Source organism: Leucopleurus acutus (genome assembly GCF_964270905.1).
Source record: "Leucopleurus acutus genome assembly, chromosome: 8".
NCBI classification, from domain to species: Eukaryota; Metazoa; Chordata; class Mammalia; order Artiodactyla; family Delphinidae; genus Leucopleurus; species Leucopleurus acutus.
The window spans coordinates 8,429,868-8,444,897 of NC_139151.1; the positions used below are offsets into that span (position 1 = coordinate 8,429,868).

General features: G+C 47.9%; 1 protein-coding gene across 2 annotated transcripts in view; it reads right to left on the minus strand.

Annotated features, from left to right (window-relative positions):
* Positions 1-11,564, minus strand: part of DCPS (decapping enzyme, scavenger) — a 33,800-nt gene extending 22,236 nt beyond the window's left edge. Inside the window, exons 1-2 of one of the 2 annotated variants that reach the window (XM_082844731.1) lie at positions 11,287-11,564; positions 9,723-9,897 (exon numbers count right to left, since the gene is read on the minus strand). In XM_082844731.1, the coding sequence (XP_082700857.1) occupies positions 9,723-9,897; positions 11,287-11,487 (376 nt within the window). In that variant the 5' untranslated portion in view covers positions 11,488-11,564. Of the gene's footprint in view, positions 1-9,722; positions 9,898-11,247 lie in introns of both variants that reach the window. The other variant, XM_082844732.1, reaches the window with a different exon arrangement.
* Between the last annotated feature and the right edge of the window lie 3,466 nt (positions 11,565-15,030).

A 15,030-nucleotide genomic window follows, 5' to 3' on the forward strand; every position in this document is an offset into this window, starting at 1 on the left:
AATAGTTCGGTGCTCATTATTCCAGTCTTTTCTTGAATAAATTTACATATACATGAACACATGTACATAGAAGTCTATTTTTTAAGCACAAGAGGGATGAGTCTTTAGGGGTTATCTGTGACCTCAGAGATCTCCCATGACAGTCCACACAGACCTCCTCCCTCCTTTGTAACAATTGCGTTGTAGCCTAGGCTGCATACGCACCATGCCTATTAATCCTTCACACACACAGGGTCACTTAGCTTGGTTTTGGTTTTGTTTTTCATTTTTTCTATCACAAATGATGCTGCAGTGGACATTCTGGTCCCTCTTTGTGACGTGCATGAGTGACTGTCTAAGTCAGACACCTAGAAGTAGAAACGCTAGGTCAGAGGGACACAGGTTTCAATATCTCATGGATCTGGCCATGTCTGACACCCCACCCACTGTGCATGAGCACCTAGGACTCGCTCTGTGCAAGGGAGTCTGGGAGAAACGAGGTGTCTGTCTCAGCTCACCAACACTGGCTCCATCTGGCCACGGTCTCAATGGGGTAACTTCTCTATGGCCTAAGCTCCCTACACCTACAGAGCCCCACCCAGCATATTGAGACATATGTGGAAGGTCCCCTTCTCCTATTTAATAGTGACTCTCAGGCCGTTTCAAAAACCCACACAATGGCACCACAGGAACCAGAAGAGGATGTGGGCTCTAAACAAGCAGGGACAGAGGACAGGATGGGAAACGATGCTGGAGACTGGGACCAACTAAAGGCCCCCTCTAGAGAAGAGCTGTACCAACTGGCTCCATCCATTGCCTACCTTCATCCTAGGGGCAGGCACTTAACGCAGATGAAAACAGAGGAATGTGCTCCAAAGATATTAACCCTTGGGCTGGAGCAGGGGTAGGAAAACTCTTCTTAGTTTTCTTTTCTTTTTTTTTTTAAACAACTCTTGAAAAATGTAAAAACCATTCTTATCTCATGGGCCATACAAAAGGAAGCAGGCCAGATCTGGCCCATGAGCCATGGTGGACAAGAGAGCATGCAGGCTCCGGAGCACACACTGCTTAAACTGCACACTCAGGCAAGGCCAGACGGCCGACAAGCCCCACTCCCCGTCTGCACAGCACCGGGCAGCTACCCACCCAACAGGGGCCTATTGTGAAAACAGACCTACCTATCAGCTCACTAGACTATCAGCCTGGTTCTTCATTTTTAAATACAAATGAAGCAGGAATTCCCTGGCAGTCCAGTGGTTAGGACTCTGTGCTTTTGCTGCGGAGGGCCCAGGTTCGATTCCTGGTCGGGGAACTAAGATCCCACAAGCCACATGGTACGGCCAAAAAACATTTTTTTAATAAAATAAATACAAATGAACTAACATTCACCAGACACTGAGGGAAAAACAGCTGAGGGAAAAAAAGAATGACCAAAATAAACAACCAGAACCAGATCCCAGAGGAAATGGGATCATTTAAGGGTCAGGAGATAATTTTTAAAACAATTCTAATTAGTGTGTCAGAGAAAGTCAACCCAGTTTTGGCCTCTGTGAAGCAAGAGCAACACGCTATGAAAATGAAATAATCAGAGGACGAGAAGAAAGAAAATTAAAATGGTGGCTCCCAAATGAAAACCTTCTCTAGGAGGTCTGGAGAACAATGTCAAGACCATCTACCAGTCTACAGAAAGAAAAGACAGATGGGAAAAGGAAGAGAACAGAAACAGCACATGGGACTGAAACCGTGCACCTCAGATTGGGACTTGAACCCACGTGGCCGGGACTCAAACCCAGCCAAAACCCACGGTCTTCCAACTGAGATCACACACCTGCTTTCAGGACTTAAGGAAGCTCAGGTTCGTGATGTCTCATCACAGAAAGAATTCAGTAAGAGACAAAGTGATAGGTAAGAAGTGGATTTATTTAGAGAGAAACACACTCCACAGACAGAGTGTGGGCCATCTCAGAAGGTGAGAAAGGCACCAGGGTATGGGGCTGTCAGTTTTTATAGGGGTGGATAATTTCATAGGCTAATGAGTGGGAGGAGTATTCCAGCTATTTAGGGAAGGGGCGGGGATTTCCAGGAATGGGACCAGCGCCCACTTTTTGATTCTTATGGATCCTTGGAACTGTCGTGGCGCCTGTGGGTGTGTCATTTAGCTTGCTGATGTGTTACAGTGAGTGTATACTGAGGCTCAAGGTCTAGTGGAAGTTGACTTGTCTGCCATCTTGGACCCATTTCGTTCTAATCAGTTTATGTCATGTCCTCGGGCTCTATCATTCTTTCAAAGGCTGTGCCCTGTCCCCTTCCCTCCTGTTTCAGGACCAATATAGGAAGTCTAACAACTAATAGGATTTCCAGTAAGAGGAAATAAAGGAAACAGAGAGAAGGAAATTATCAAAGAAATAATAGAAAAAATATTCAGAGTGAAAGGCTAACATAAGACTTTAAATTGAAAGGGTCCAAAAGTACCCAGCAGAGTGAATGAAAAAAAAAAAAAAAATCCAACCTAGACACAGCATTACAAAACCCCACTACACTAAAGAGAGAAGACATCTTATATGCTTCCAGAGAAGGAAACTAACAGAGCAAACAAATGACAACAAAAAGCGAAGTTAGCTACAGAGAAATGAGAATTAAACTGGCATTGGATATCTTATTAGCAACAATGCTTTATTTAAGAGATCAATGCCTTTAATATTGGGAGGAGAAATAAATTTAAATTCTGTATTCAGTCAAATCATAAATTAAAAGTGAGGGTAGGGACTTCCCTGGTAGTTCACTGGTTAGGACTCCACACTCTCACTGCCAAGGGCCTCGGTTCAACCCCTGGTTGGGGAACTAAGATCCCACAAGCCACGTGGTGTGGCCAAAAAAAAAAAAAAAAAAGTGAGGGCAAAACAAAAGATTCAAAGTTTCCCTCTCATTTATTCTTTCTGAGGAAGTACTTAAGAATGCACTTCAGCTAAACAAGAGTAAAACAAGAAAGAAAAAGACGCGGCATCCAGAAGACAGTGGATCTAACCCAGGAAAGCAGCTGTGGAAGGGAAGTCTGTTGGGCGCTCAAGGCACGCCTTAAGAATCAGCTCTCCAGATCGGAGCGAAAAGAGAAGAGCATTTTGGAAACAGTGTTTCCGGAAGGAAGGAAGGAAATACATAACAAATTATTAAAGTAAATGACTAGGTAATTTCAAAAACAGAGTACAGGTCCTCCTCACCTTATGAGGAGGTTACATGCAGATAAACCCACCCTAAGTCGAAAATGCATTTACTACACCTAACCTACACCATACCTCAGTCTAGCCTACCCCGAACGCGCTCAGAACACTAACGTTAGCCTACAGCTGGGCACCACCATCGAACACAAAGCCTATTTTATAATAAAGTGTCGCTATCTCACGTAATTGAATACTGTACTGAATGTGAAAAACAGAATGGCTGTCCGGGTACAGAATGGTTGTAAGTGGTTTGCCCTCGTGATCTCAGGGCTGCCTGGGAGCTGTGAAATACAAGTACAGTACAGCTGACAGAGAAGCTGGGGGACAGCAAAGGACAGAAGAGGTGCTGGGAAGGGAAGGCCGGAGGCTTCTCACCGATACTCTCCCCCAGCACAGTGATACAACCTATAGTACATGGAATAAGGACTAAAGATTTCGATATATTTAGGATTCCAAAGGCAATTAAGAAAAAAACCCTGGTAATAATAATATAAACATCAAAAATTGGGAGGAGGAGGGAGGGAGGGAGGGTGAGGGAAATGTAAAGGAGCTAAGACTTTCCTCTTCCACTGTGGGAAACTGATAATGTCAAAATCGATAAATCAAGAAAGAGTTGCATAAGCATATTACCCAGTGAAGTGTCTAGAAGAAGTCACCAGAAGCACTAACCCCAGAAATTGTCTTAATGGTAGTTACTTCTGGAAGGCAGAACCAGGGTGGGCCAGACAGGCCAGAGCCTGTCTCTACTTGACCGTGTGACTGCACGACTTTGATAAATGCCCCAGCCTACCCCAGACATTCTTAGTCAGTAGGTCCAGACTCTGTATTCAAGAAAGCTCCTCAAGCAATTCTGATGACTGACCTCTGATCCCATTCAGAGCTGAGAAATGATGATTTTATGACCTCATCAGATACCGAAGCCCCCTGAGGTAGGCTAGTCGGCTACTCGATTCCTCATTTCTCATTCAGAGAAACTGAGTCTCAGAGCAATTCCGTGATGTGGCCCTGAGCCTGGGGTACTTCTCGTGTTGGGTGACGCTGGCGCCCTTCCCCACCCTGCTCTGGTGCTGTCCTGGCCGAGACCTGTCTGGCAAGGCTTCCCCTGCTGGTCACGGTTCAAACTGCACTTGTCCTTCAGCTCAGCTGTGCCGGGAGGGCTGCGGAGGACACCCGAGGGGATGGGGTGAGAGGCCTGTGCCAGTCTGTGCTGAAGCGGAGCCACGGAGCCTGGTACCGGCCCTGTCCTCCGGTCATTGGAGGAGGCCACATGCCACCCTCCTCTGCCCGCTGGCACTGACCCGAGTGGGCACCGCACAGCACGGGGCTCCCTCGTCCGCAGAAGGCAGAACAGAAACAAAAGTCTGCTAGTGCCCCAGACCCAGAGGAAGGCAGGAAGCCTTAATCAAACACTTTTACTTGCAGCAACAGTGACTAGAAACCAAACTTGAGAATGAGGGCAGAGCCCTACAATGCACCTGGGGAATATTCTTAGTTCCTCCAAGGACTTGCCAGTTTTTCTTAACTTTTAATTGGGAGATATACTGTAAATATTAAATGTGTGTGTGTGTGTGTATATACCACACATATATATGTATATATACACACACATTTTACATACACACATATACACACACATATGTACATAAATAGAAAATATATACTGTTTAAAGACCTAAAATAAAAGAACATCCGTGCATGGAGCACACAGCCCAAGAAACAAATATTAACTGAAGTCTCGGCCCTGCCCCGCCAGGGATAATCACTTTGCTGAATTGGGGGTTAATCATTTCTCTTTTTGTCTTCCTAGTTTTATGAGGCATGAACGCATCCCCAAGCAGTGTATTGTTTAGTTCTGCTTGTTTTTCAACGTGATCTAATCGGAATCAAGGAATCACACGGTGAGTATTTTATGTCTTGCTTTTCCGGCTCTGTGCGTGTAGAGTCTTCCTTCCTGACGTGTGTAGCTGGGTGGAGAAGTAGTCCGGCGCAGGATTTACTTACTTACTCTTATTGTTAGTTGTTATCTGGACTGTTTCTAGTTTGTTCTATGCTGCCAGGAAAACTCTAATGAGAGTGGCTGGCCTTTTAAAATGCCCCTCCTCCAGAGCCCCAGGGTTTGCCTCTGTACAGAATACCGGGCCTGCAGCTAGATAGCTCCGAGTTCTGGGAGTTCCCTGCAACCACGAGAAGATGGGATTCCCAGGGGTCCCTCTGCTCCCTGGCCCGGCCTCACTCACACACAGAAGCCTTCTGCTCTGAACCTGAGATTCCCCACCCCTGCTCTAACAGCAGGGAAAACAATGGCCTTTTCAGAGGCAGTCCGGATTTCTGAGTCACACCCCTCTCCCTACTATCTGCCCCCTTCTTCCCCAGGTAAGAGAACAGAGTTCTCAATGAAAGGGCTCCATTGATGGGCCACAGGGCGTGAGAGCGTGAGAGCTGGAGCAGGAGGGGACCAGGCTCTGCCCTGCCATCTGGCCCACACGGTGCTCACATTTGCCACATGGCTACAGGGGCAACAAAGGAAACCGGACCGTGGTCAGGGCCAGGCGTGCCTCCCTCTGTTACATATATTGTTCCATTTAAGGCTCATATAATTTTAAAGGTGGAAAAACAACAACAAAAGGTGACCAACACTTCTGAGTCCACACCGTACGCCACTGTGCTAAGTGCTTCAGATACCTCATCCCAGTGGGTCATAACCCATGACAGGGGTGAGGAAATTAATTTAGGAGGTTAGGACCAGCATCTAAGCAAAAGGAAACAGACAAGACTGGAATGAAGATGAGAATACTAGAGCGTGTCCCATAAACTAAGGGTAAGTACTGTTTTGCGAATTCTTTCTGTACCTTATATTCACATATATTTATCCCTCTGCACTGGGTCACAATGTAAACTATATATCTCTCACTGTGGATAGAGGCTAAAAAATCTTAAAACACCCTTTCTTGTCTCATTTATTTCATAACCATCCTGACGTAGGTTCGGTTACTAACCTAATTTAACAAGGAAATAACTGCAGCTGCTTCCTCGGCTTCATCTGGGCCACACAGCTCGGTCACCAACCACCCACCAGCCTCCCGCTGCTCTGTTTCTCTTTCCTCCCCCAGAACACGTGCTGCAGCCTCAGCCCGGGGCATTCTCCCCGCCCCTCTCACCAGCTCTTTGCACAGCTGGTTCCTTTCCATCCTTCAGGCCTCAGCTTGGGGGTCGTGTCCACAGAGCCCTGGTCCCCAGCCCGAGCAGCCCCTCTCCTGTTCACGGCCGTGTCGATGTGTCTCCTTGTTGCCGTCTGACTTCCCCACTACGACTCCAAAGGAGGTAACGTCTGAGGCCCTCGCCTGTGTGTACCTGGCAGCAGGCATTCCCTAATCTGTTGGTTGAATACAGACACTCAAGTTCTCACAATTGGTAAATGGCAAAGCCAGGATCCCAGCCGAGGGAGGGCGGACCCCTTGACCCCTGCACTATATATGAAAACTACGAAAGAGCACCAGTAAGTGTTAGCGCTTGGCTGGGTCGGACTTCGACGCCTGTGCTCTATTAGGTCAACAGGGTAGGGGGGCCATGAGGGCCTCGCTGAACAGCCTTTTGTGGTCGGCTGAGAACGTGGAAGGGGTGAGTGAGGAGACAGCAAAACCTCAGGCTAGAAGAGAAGAAGTCTGCCAAAGAACAGAGAAATACCAGAAGAAGTCCTCAGAGCAGCCAGCTGAGAAATGAGCTGGTGACTGGGACTGGAGAGGCGGGGCCGAGAAGCCTGAGGACCAAGGCCAGAGGAATACCCTGGCCGTGCTGCCACCTCGTGGCTGTGGAATGCTTGGCCCACAGGAAACAAAAGAGAGGTGGGCTGGTCTGTGGGTTCATTCTTCAGGGGTCATTTACTGAACACCTGATGCAGGCCTGGCTGCTGGGGCCTGGAAATGAGTCTGACACGGCTCCAACGTCCAAGGACCGCTGTTCCCTACATCCGGGCAGTGACCCAACCCTGAGAGGTTTACTTCCCCCTTTTCACAGTAGCTTGTGGGGTGCCCCCTCCTCAAAACAAGACTGAGCGGGCAGAGATGACCTCTCATTCATCTCTGAAGCTCCAGCACCCAGCACAGGGCCCAGCACATCAGAACAGTTACAGTGGCTACAATTTAATAGGTGCTAAGTGCTTCCAAAGACAGCGCATCAGTTCCCACATTTTACCTCTGAGGTACTTACGAGACCGCCAAATGGAGATGTCAAGTCAGTGTTTATTTCAGTATGAGCCTGGGGTTCTTGGAGAGGTCAGAGATGGAGAAATAAATGTGAACATCACCCACAGATGTGTTCAAAGACCAGGACCTCTCAACAAGTTTCGTGTGCATGTGACTCACCTGGGGTTTTTGCTAAAACGCATATTCTGATTCTGCGGTCTGGAGCGGGCTCTGAGAGTCTGCATTTCTAACAAGCTGTCAGGCGATACCAATGTTGTTGGTCCACAGACCACACTGTGAGTGGGAAAAATCTGGAACAGAAGTTGACAAACTATGGCCAGAAGGTCAAATCCAGCCTATGGCCTGTTTTCCTATATCCAGCAAGATAAGAGCAGTACTTTTGTTTTTAAAAAGGTTAAAAAAGAAAAGAATATGTGACAGAGACCACTAGTAGCTCACAAAGCCTAATACATTTATCTCTGGTCCTTGATGGAAAAGGTCTGCCAATCCCTGATCTGGTATGTCATCCAGGGACAGGAGGCACAGCGAGATGAGAGAGGGATGAGGGTGGAGCCCTGAGCCAGGCTGTTATGACTTCCAAGTTGCCATGCCTAGTTTCAGTAGGAAAAATAAGAATATAATGCACTGTTTGTGTGCTTCTGCTAAAAAGGCAGTGAGCCCTGGAAAAGGTGAGCTAAAACCTGAGGCTCCCAGGTAGGAGTGTACAGCACTGGGGAAGAGGTGCAGACATCTCCGGGGCTGAATGGGGACGAACACCTGTCATCTTGATAATCCACTGCCTCTTTCAGCGCTTATCCTGGAAAAAAATGACAAAAATAGAAAGACGGGGCAGTAGCCACCACCCACTGTGTGCAGCACCACAGAAGTACATGTGCTGAAAAAAATAATATGGAAGGGAGTTCTACAAGGTTGCTCTGTGGAGCAAAACCTTCTGAATTTTGGATGAGGGTGGGGAGGGTGGACAGAGAAAAGGGTAAGGCAAGGGCAAGGGGTGCAGCAGAATAACGGTCCCAGAGCCTGTAGTTTGGGGGCTGCCCCACGTCATGTTTGACTACAGTGTTTGGCTACTGTCATGCTTCGTCACGCTGTGTTGACGACTATGTCTGCTTAAATGTCAGCGCCTGAGAAAGCAAATACAGCCGTCCATTTCCGTCAACGGGAACCGATCAATCTGGCCCTCTTTCAACAAAGGACCGGGCTCTTTTGCTTCCAGCCGTGAAAAGTTTGCTTGTCTCACATTAAGCATTCACATATATTTCCGAAGGACAACAAGAGAACCCTTTCTCGGGGGTGCAGAAAAGACTAAGTCTATCCAAAAGACTGTGGCAGGATATCCGTAAAGCCAAACTGTTCTTAAATGTTGGAGGACAAATAAAGACAGAAGGATATTATAAAACTGTCCTGGGCTGCAAAGCACATTCCAGAATTTCCTGGTTGGAAGGAACCTTCAAGGTCAACCAGGCTGCCTCATGCTTCCCACGAAGCTGCCTCCTGAATCTAACCGTCTAAAGGAGAAAAGCTCACATCGCGTCTGGCTTTAGGCACGGAATCTTCTTCTTCCACTTCTTCATAAATTAAAAAAATACTTGCAATCAAAACCAAATCACTGCCTTTTAACCCACAAGCCCCTGCCCTTCTCAAGTCCTTCGTCAATCACACTGTCTCCCCCCTAGAAAGTGAGTTCCTTCAGGCAACTAACTGACCTTGCAGCACCCAGCACGCGGCTCATTCCACAGCCGCGTGGTGAGCAAGTCCTCAGTCGACTAAAAAGATCTCAGTTTCTCTGCCACCTTTTTGCTGTGTGATCTTAGACACACAGCATTAACCTTCCCAAATCGCATTTTCCTCACCTGTAAAGTCCTATCACGATAGGGCTATTCTGAAGACTAAGTACAATGACACATGTAGAGTACTTAGAATGGTGGCTAGCACAACAGTAAGGGTTTAATAAGTGCCGACAATCATTATTACTCAATTAGTAGATGAAACCGTTCTATCCTATGAATCACACTCTCACCCCAAAACACATCACACCGGAACTGGGTTTCTCAGCCTCGGCACCGTTGCCATGTCTTTGTTGTGGAGGCCCATCCTATGTTTTGTAAGATATTTAGCAGCATCTCTGGTCTCCACCTTCTAGGTACCAGCAGCACCCCACCTCCCCAGATCTGACAGCCAAAAATGTCTTCAGAGATTGCTCCTTCCTCCACAGGGAACCACTGCACTAGAATATGCAAATCAGTTGTGGAGTGGTCACCACACCCCCTAATTCCCCACCATCCCACTCTCCCCACAGGCAGCCACCTCCACCCCACGTGCTCACCACTCAGTTGCCTTGGAGGGAACAGGTGATAGGTGCTGTAGATATCATTGGAGAACTGCAGCTGGAGCTCAGGGCTGCCCTTCAGGAGCTGGGCAACGTGGTCCACCTGAAATGGTGTCTTCTCCAGGATCACAATGGCATCCTCTCCGTCCCCATCCCCAGAAGCCTCATTAACCTGTGGGTGAGACACCATCAGTGGGCCCAGGGGCAGAACCACAGGTGAGGCCTGGAGAGCAAAGGTAAAAGATGTAAAAGCTCCCAGGACCTCTGCAATCCCAGCACCTGGGATCTCCTTCCCTGCAGTCTTCCCTCTGGGGAAGTCTAGCCGATGGCGCCCATGTTTCTTCTCCCAGAGAAGGCATCTCATCAACCCAAATCCTTGTGGCAGCTCTCACATCCTCCTTCTAAACGATGCAAAGCTTCTCAGCTGTCTTCTATTTTAGGCTCACAAGGCCTCTGTCAAATTCTCCCCATTTTACAGACGAAGAAACTGAGGTCCAGAGACGACTGCTTGCCCAAAGTCACACGAATAGTCAATGTTGAAACAGAAACTAGAATCTGGGTATCCCAGCAGGCTTCTAGGTCGAAGGTTCTCATGGCTAAAATCTTCAGCAGGTGCTGCAGACTGAAGACAGGTAGGGGTGAGAGAACCAGACAGAACCTTGTAAAAAACAAGTTGCAGGGACTTCCCTGTCAGTCCACTGGTTAAGACTCCACGCTTCCAATGCAGGGGGCGTGGGTTCAATCCCTGGTCTGGGAACTAGGATCCAGCACCGCCAAAAAAAAAAAGAGAGAGACACAGAGAGGCATGGAAGCCTCGGCCAGGTCCCCCTGATGCTCTCAAAAGTGAGAGCTCCTGCCAGGAGTTCTGGAGAACCCTTGGCCAGCGTCCTCCCTAGTTCTTGAGGTGGTCTCCAGTCTCTCCTCAGCCCCTGCTGGAAAGCTGAGCACATGGCATTAGAGGCAGCGGTGTCTGCCTACCTGAAGATACTCTGCTCTCCTGAAGACCAAGGATGGTAACTTTCATCACTACGTCCCCCGCACCCAGCTCAGTGCTGGACTGTCAGAGCGTGATATGTGGAACTGAATCACCAATTTAATAAACTGTCTCCTCGGCTGCGGCTGGAGTTCTTTATAGCAAGGATCAGACCTCCCAGTCTCTAGGTCCCTACCTGGGGCCTGGATGAGCAAGACCGTCCGGCAACACTTGCTGGGTTCCTAGCAACTTACAGGTTTAATGAATGACTGATGACTGCTTAGGGACTTCAACATGTGATTATGAATCGGCAATACACTCTACAAATGTTAGGTTTTTTTAGTAAAAGAGGAGTTAGGAAAATTAGCCCTACGCGTGTTAATTCCCTTAATTTCACAGGTAGTCTTGCCTCCTCCACGAACTAACCCCCCTGCATTTTAGTGCACTCTGCCTTCCCCGCTCCCCACCGAGGAATGTGCTTGGTATTTTCCGAAGAATCTAAAAAAAGAAAAAAAAAAAAATCCGCCTCCGAGGCGACGATTGGGTCACTCCTTCCCGCATCCCCTCCCCAGGGCTGCCTAATGGTACCTTCCCGTGTAGGAAAATGATTTTGTCCCGCGCAGACTCCCTCAGCACTTTTTTCACTCTAAAGCCGGAGAAAGGTAAGCGGACAGGGGCAGAGGTACCATTCCCAACGCCCGCTTCTTTCCCCTCTGTGCTGAGCGCCTCCGCCTCCTCGGCATCCACTTCGCGCTTTCTCTTGTTCGGCTGCGGCGCTGTGTCCGCCATGCTGCCCGGCGGGAGGTGTGCGCCTGCGCGAACCTCGCCGCGGCCCCGCCCCTCCCGGCCGCCTCCTCCCACCTCAGCCAAGGGGCGGTGACTACAACTCCCGACGTGCTCCGCGCCGGAGGCCGCATCCCTTCCGGCCTTAGGGAGCCTCGGAGCGCTGATCCCTGGGATCCACCCGGAACGAGCGTTTTAATTCAAGTTACCTCCCCTTGGTCCCCTGGTGCTAGCCGGCCCGAGTGCAGGCCGGTGCTGAGGGCAGCGAGAAGGCAACAAGTCCCTAAAGAGGCGGGCTAGAGAGGCTGCAGGGGAGAGGGCTGCCCCAGCCTCCCAGGGGCAGGAGCCAAAAGACGCCGTTTGGACTCAATGCGTTGACACTGTGGTTGAAAGCACATTTTAATCAGAATTACACCCACATTGATTAGAGTGGAAGGGATGTTTCAGAAATAAATCTGTTGAGCCAATCTATTTCTTGGTCAGTTTGTTTTTAGAGCAAGCCCTTAAATCATTTCCAGTTTTCACCCGTTTTCATTTTACAGAAATGTTCATCCTATTCAGTTCTCAGTACTTTTGGCTGAAAAGAAAGGTAAGTGAACAGGGACTGAAATACATTTCTAAAACCTCCAGCCTGGAGGCTCCTGCCCCTCTGTATCCACATTACTGAACCGAGCTTGTGTGTGCTCCCCCCAGCCCACCAGTCTACCCACCCTGGGTTGCGGTGAAGGAAAGTAGCAAGGCTCTCAAGGTAGGGCCAAGCAAGGAGAGTGGGCAGCTCATGCTCAGAAGACTTGAACTCCCTGATGACTTTCAGAGATGCGATTTTAAAGACAAGATGAGGGAGAGGGTCATGGGGTGCCTGATAGCTCCTGGACTTCTTCTGATTGGTTGGTGGTGATGTAACTAGGTGGTATTTCTGGAGTCAACATCAACCTTCTAGTTCCAGAGAGGCTGGGAGTCTACACAGTTATGGTCAGCTCGCGGTTTGCAGTTAACTTCTTCCACCTGGTGGGGGCTTCAGTCTCTGCGAAATAACTCAGGGATATGGCTCAGGATATTATCTCTAGCCCTGGAGGAGGAACTAAGGGTCCTTGACTTTGTTTTATGGCTAAACTATTATTATTTTTGTCTTGTTTGACTGTTTTCCTTTGTCGCTGCATTTCCTCACTTCTCTGATTCAACTTGCTCTTTGAAACTCTGGGAAGGTCTAGGAGGCTGAAGGTTTTCTACAGACTTGAGATGGGGGTAGTGCTGGGGTCTGCTCCCAGGAAGGCTTCACAGTGTCCTGCTCCGTTTCACCCACTTTGACCATGTGTCCACCGTGCTACCAGGGTTGTGATTTGCAGCATGAATATGATTCATCCATCGGAGTTTCTTTTCTTTTTTTGGCCATGTAAAATTTTTACTGATAATTTCTCTGCAACCTCCCAGTGCTCGAGCACACCCTTCCAGGGACCAATGGCACATCAGCATCATCTCCTGAGCAGTGAGCTCACCCCTGCTGAAACCTGCCAACTGGAAAAAAAACGCACAATGTAAAAGTTAAAAGTTATATTTTATTCAGGGACCTTACTGAGGACTACAGCCCGGGGAGACGGACTGTCAGGATAGCTCTGAGGAGCTGTTCCAAAGAGGTAAGGGAGGAGCCAGGATATATAGGAGTTTCTGCTGAAAAAAAAAAAATGTAGTTGAACATCAAAAGGTTACTATTAGGGGACTTCCCTGGGGGTACAGTGGGTAAGACTCCACACTCCCAATGCAGGGGGCCCCGGTTCGATCCCTGGTCGGGGAACTAGATCCCGCATGCATGCCACAACTGAGGATCCCCCATGCCGCAATGAAGGTCCCACGTGCCACAACTAAGACCCGGAGCAGCAAAAATAAATACATAAATAAATAATATAATTAATTAATTAATTTTAAAAAGATTACTGCTAATCACAAAAAAGAGACATCTCAAGTTAATGATTTTAGTGCTTGTCTGTGTATGGGAAAATACAAGAGTCTGGGCTCCTTGGAATTGTTCCTTAGATATGCATCTTAACTATCTAGGGCTGGTATCCTCTTTTTCTCCATCCTGAATTCCCCTCAGGTGCACCATGGGGTGGCTGCGTGGCTGATGGCTTGATGGTGGCAGTATTTGTTGTTTACTGAAATGGCAGGCAACATTTTTTTTGTCAGCAAACCATTGGTATTTTCTACTCGCCACCCTTACTTTTTAAATTTTTTTTAATTTGGTGGGAGGGAGCATATTGGGTTTTCAAAACCCTGTTGGGTGAGCTTGCACTAGTCCAGTTAAACTTATAGCACTTTCTCTAGCTCCTCTTCCCCGTCCCCCCATAAGCATGAGTGACCAGCTGGGCTATTAGCAAGACTGGTTGAAATATGGTGGCTTTGGTGGAAACTTCAGGAGAGTGAAGTCTCTGCTTTCCAGAAAAATAATTGTCACTCAAAGTGAAATTTTTCTTTGAAACAACATTTTTAAAAAAGAAAAGAAACAGCTCTCAGCCTTAGTGCCATCTCCTGAGAAACCTCCGTGCCATGAGAGCGAAGTGGAGGAAGAAGCAAAGGTGCAGGCTCAAGCACAAAAGAAGAAAGATGAGGCAGAGGTCCCAGTAAAATCGTACACCCATGGAGGCCACAGGAGCAGAAACAAGGGAAGCCGGAGGCCAGGGATGCTGGTAGAAATTGTTGGGCTGCATACCTACTGTCTAGAACTTGTCTCAGTGGATCTGGAACGTGTATGCCCATTCTGATTGCCTCGACAACCTTTGAGAGACCCACCTTGCTCATATCAAAACGACCCCTTTTGGTCCTTTGCCCTGGACCTGTGTCATTCTGTACTAGTTCTGTTCTCAGTTGCGGCTGAATGTAATGTGTACAGTAAATCATCTCTTTTGCTGTCTTAGCTGAAGAAAAAAAAGGAAAGAAAAGAAGCATACACTTGGCCCTTGAACAACACGAGTTAGAACTGCAGGGTCTCCATATACTCAGATTTTTTTTTAATAGTAACTACTGCATTACTACATGAATCCACAGATACGCGTCCAGAGGGTCAACTGTAGAGTTGTAGCTGGTTTTCTACTGCACAGAGGGTTGGCGCCCTTAAGCCCCACATTGTTGGAGGACCAACTGTATAATGCTAATTAGAATATGCATAAGGTCAGAATTCTACTCATAAGAGGGCCTGGCTCAAGGAAAAGATGAGCTCATAGGGAGTCTCAGCCCCCAGAGGACCTGCTGGAATACCAGACAGCAGAGTGTAAGGGACCTTTACAGCAGTAACTCTTCACTTGACTTCAGAGGCATTTGTCTGCTGATAATTTTTTAGTTCAGCTTGTTTGGAAACATTAGAAGGCTCTGCACTGTCCTATCCAATAGCCATTAGCCACATGTAACTTTACATTTAAATTAATTAGAATTAAATGAAATTTAAAATTCAGTTCCTCAGTCATACAACCACGTTTCAAGTGCTTGATAGCCACGTATGGCTCGTATCACATTGGACAGCACAGATGTGGAACATTTCCATCACCACAGAAAGTTCGA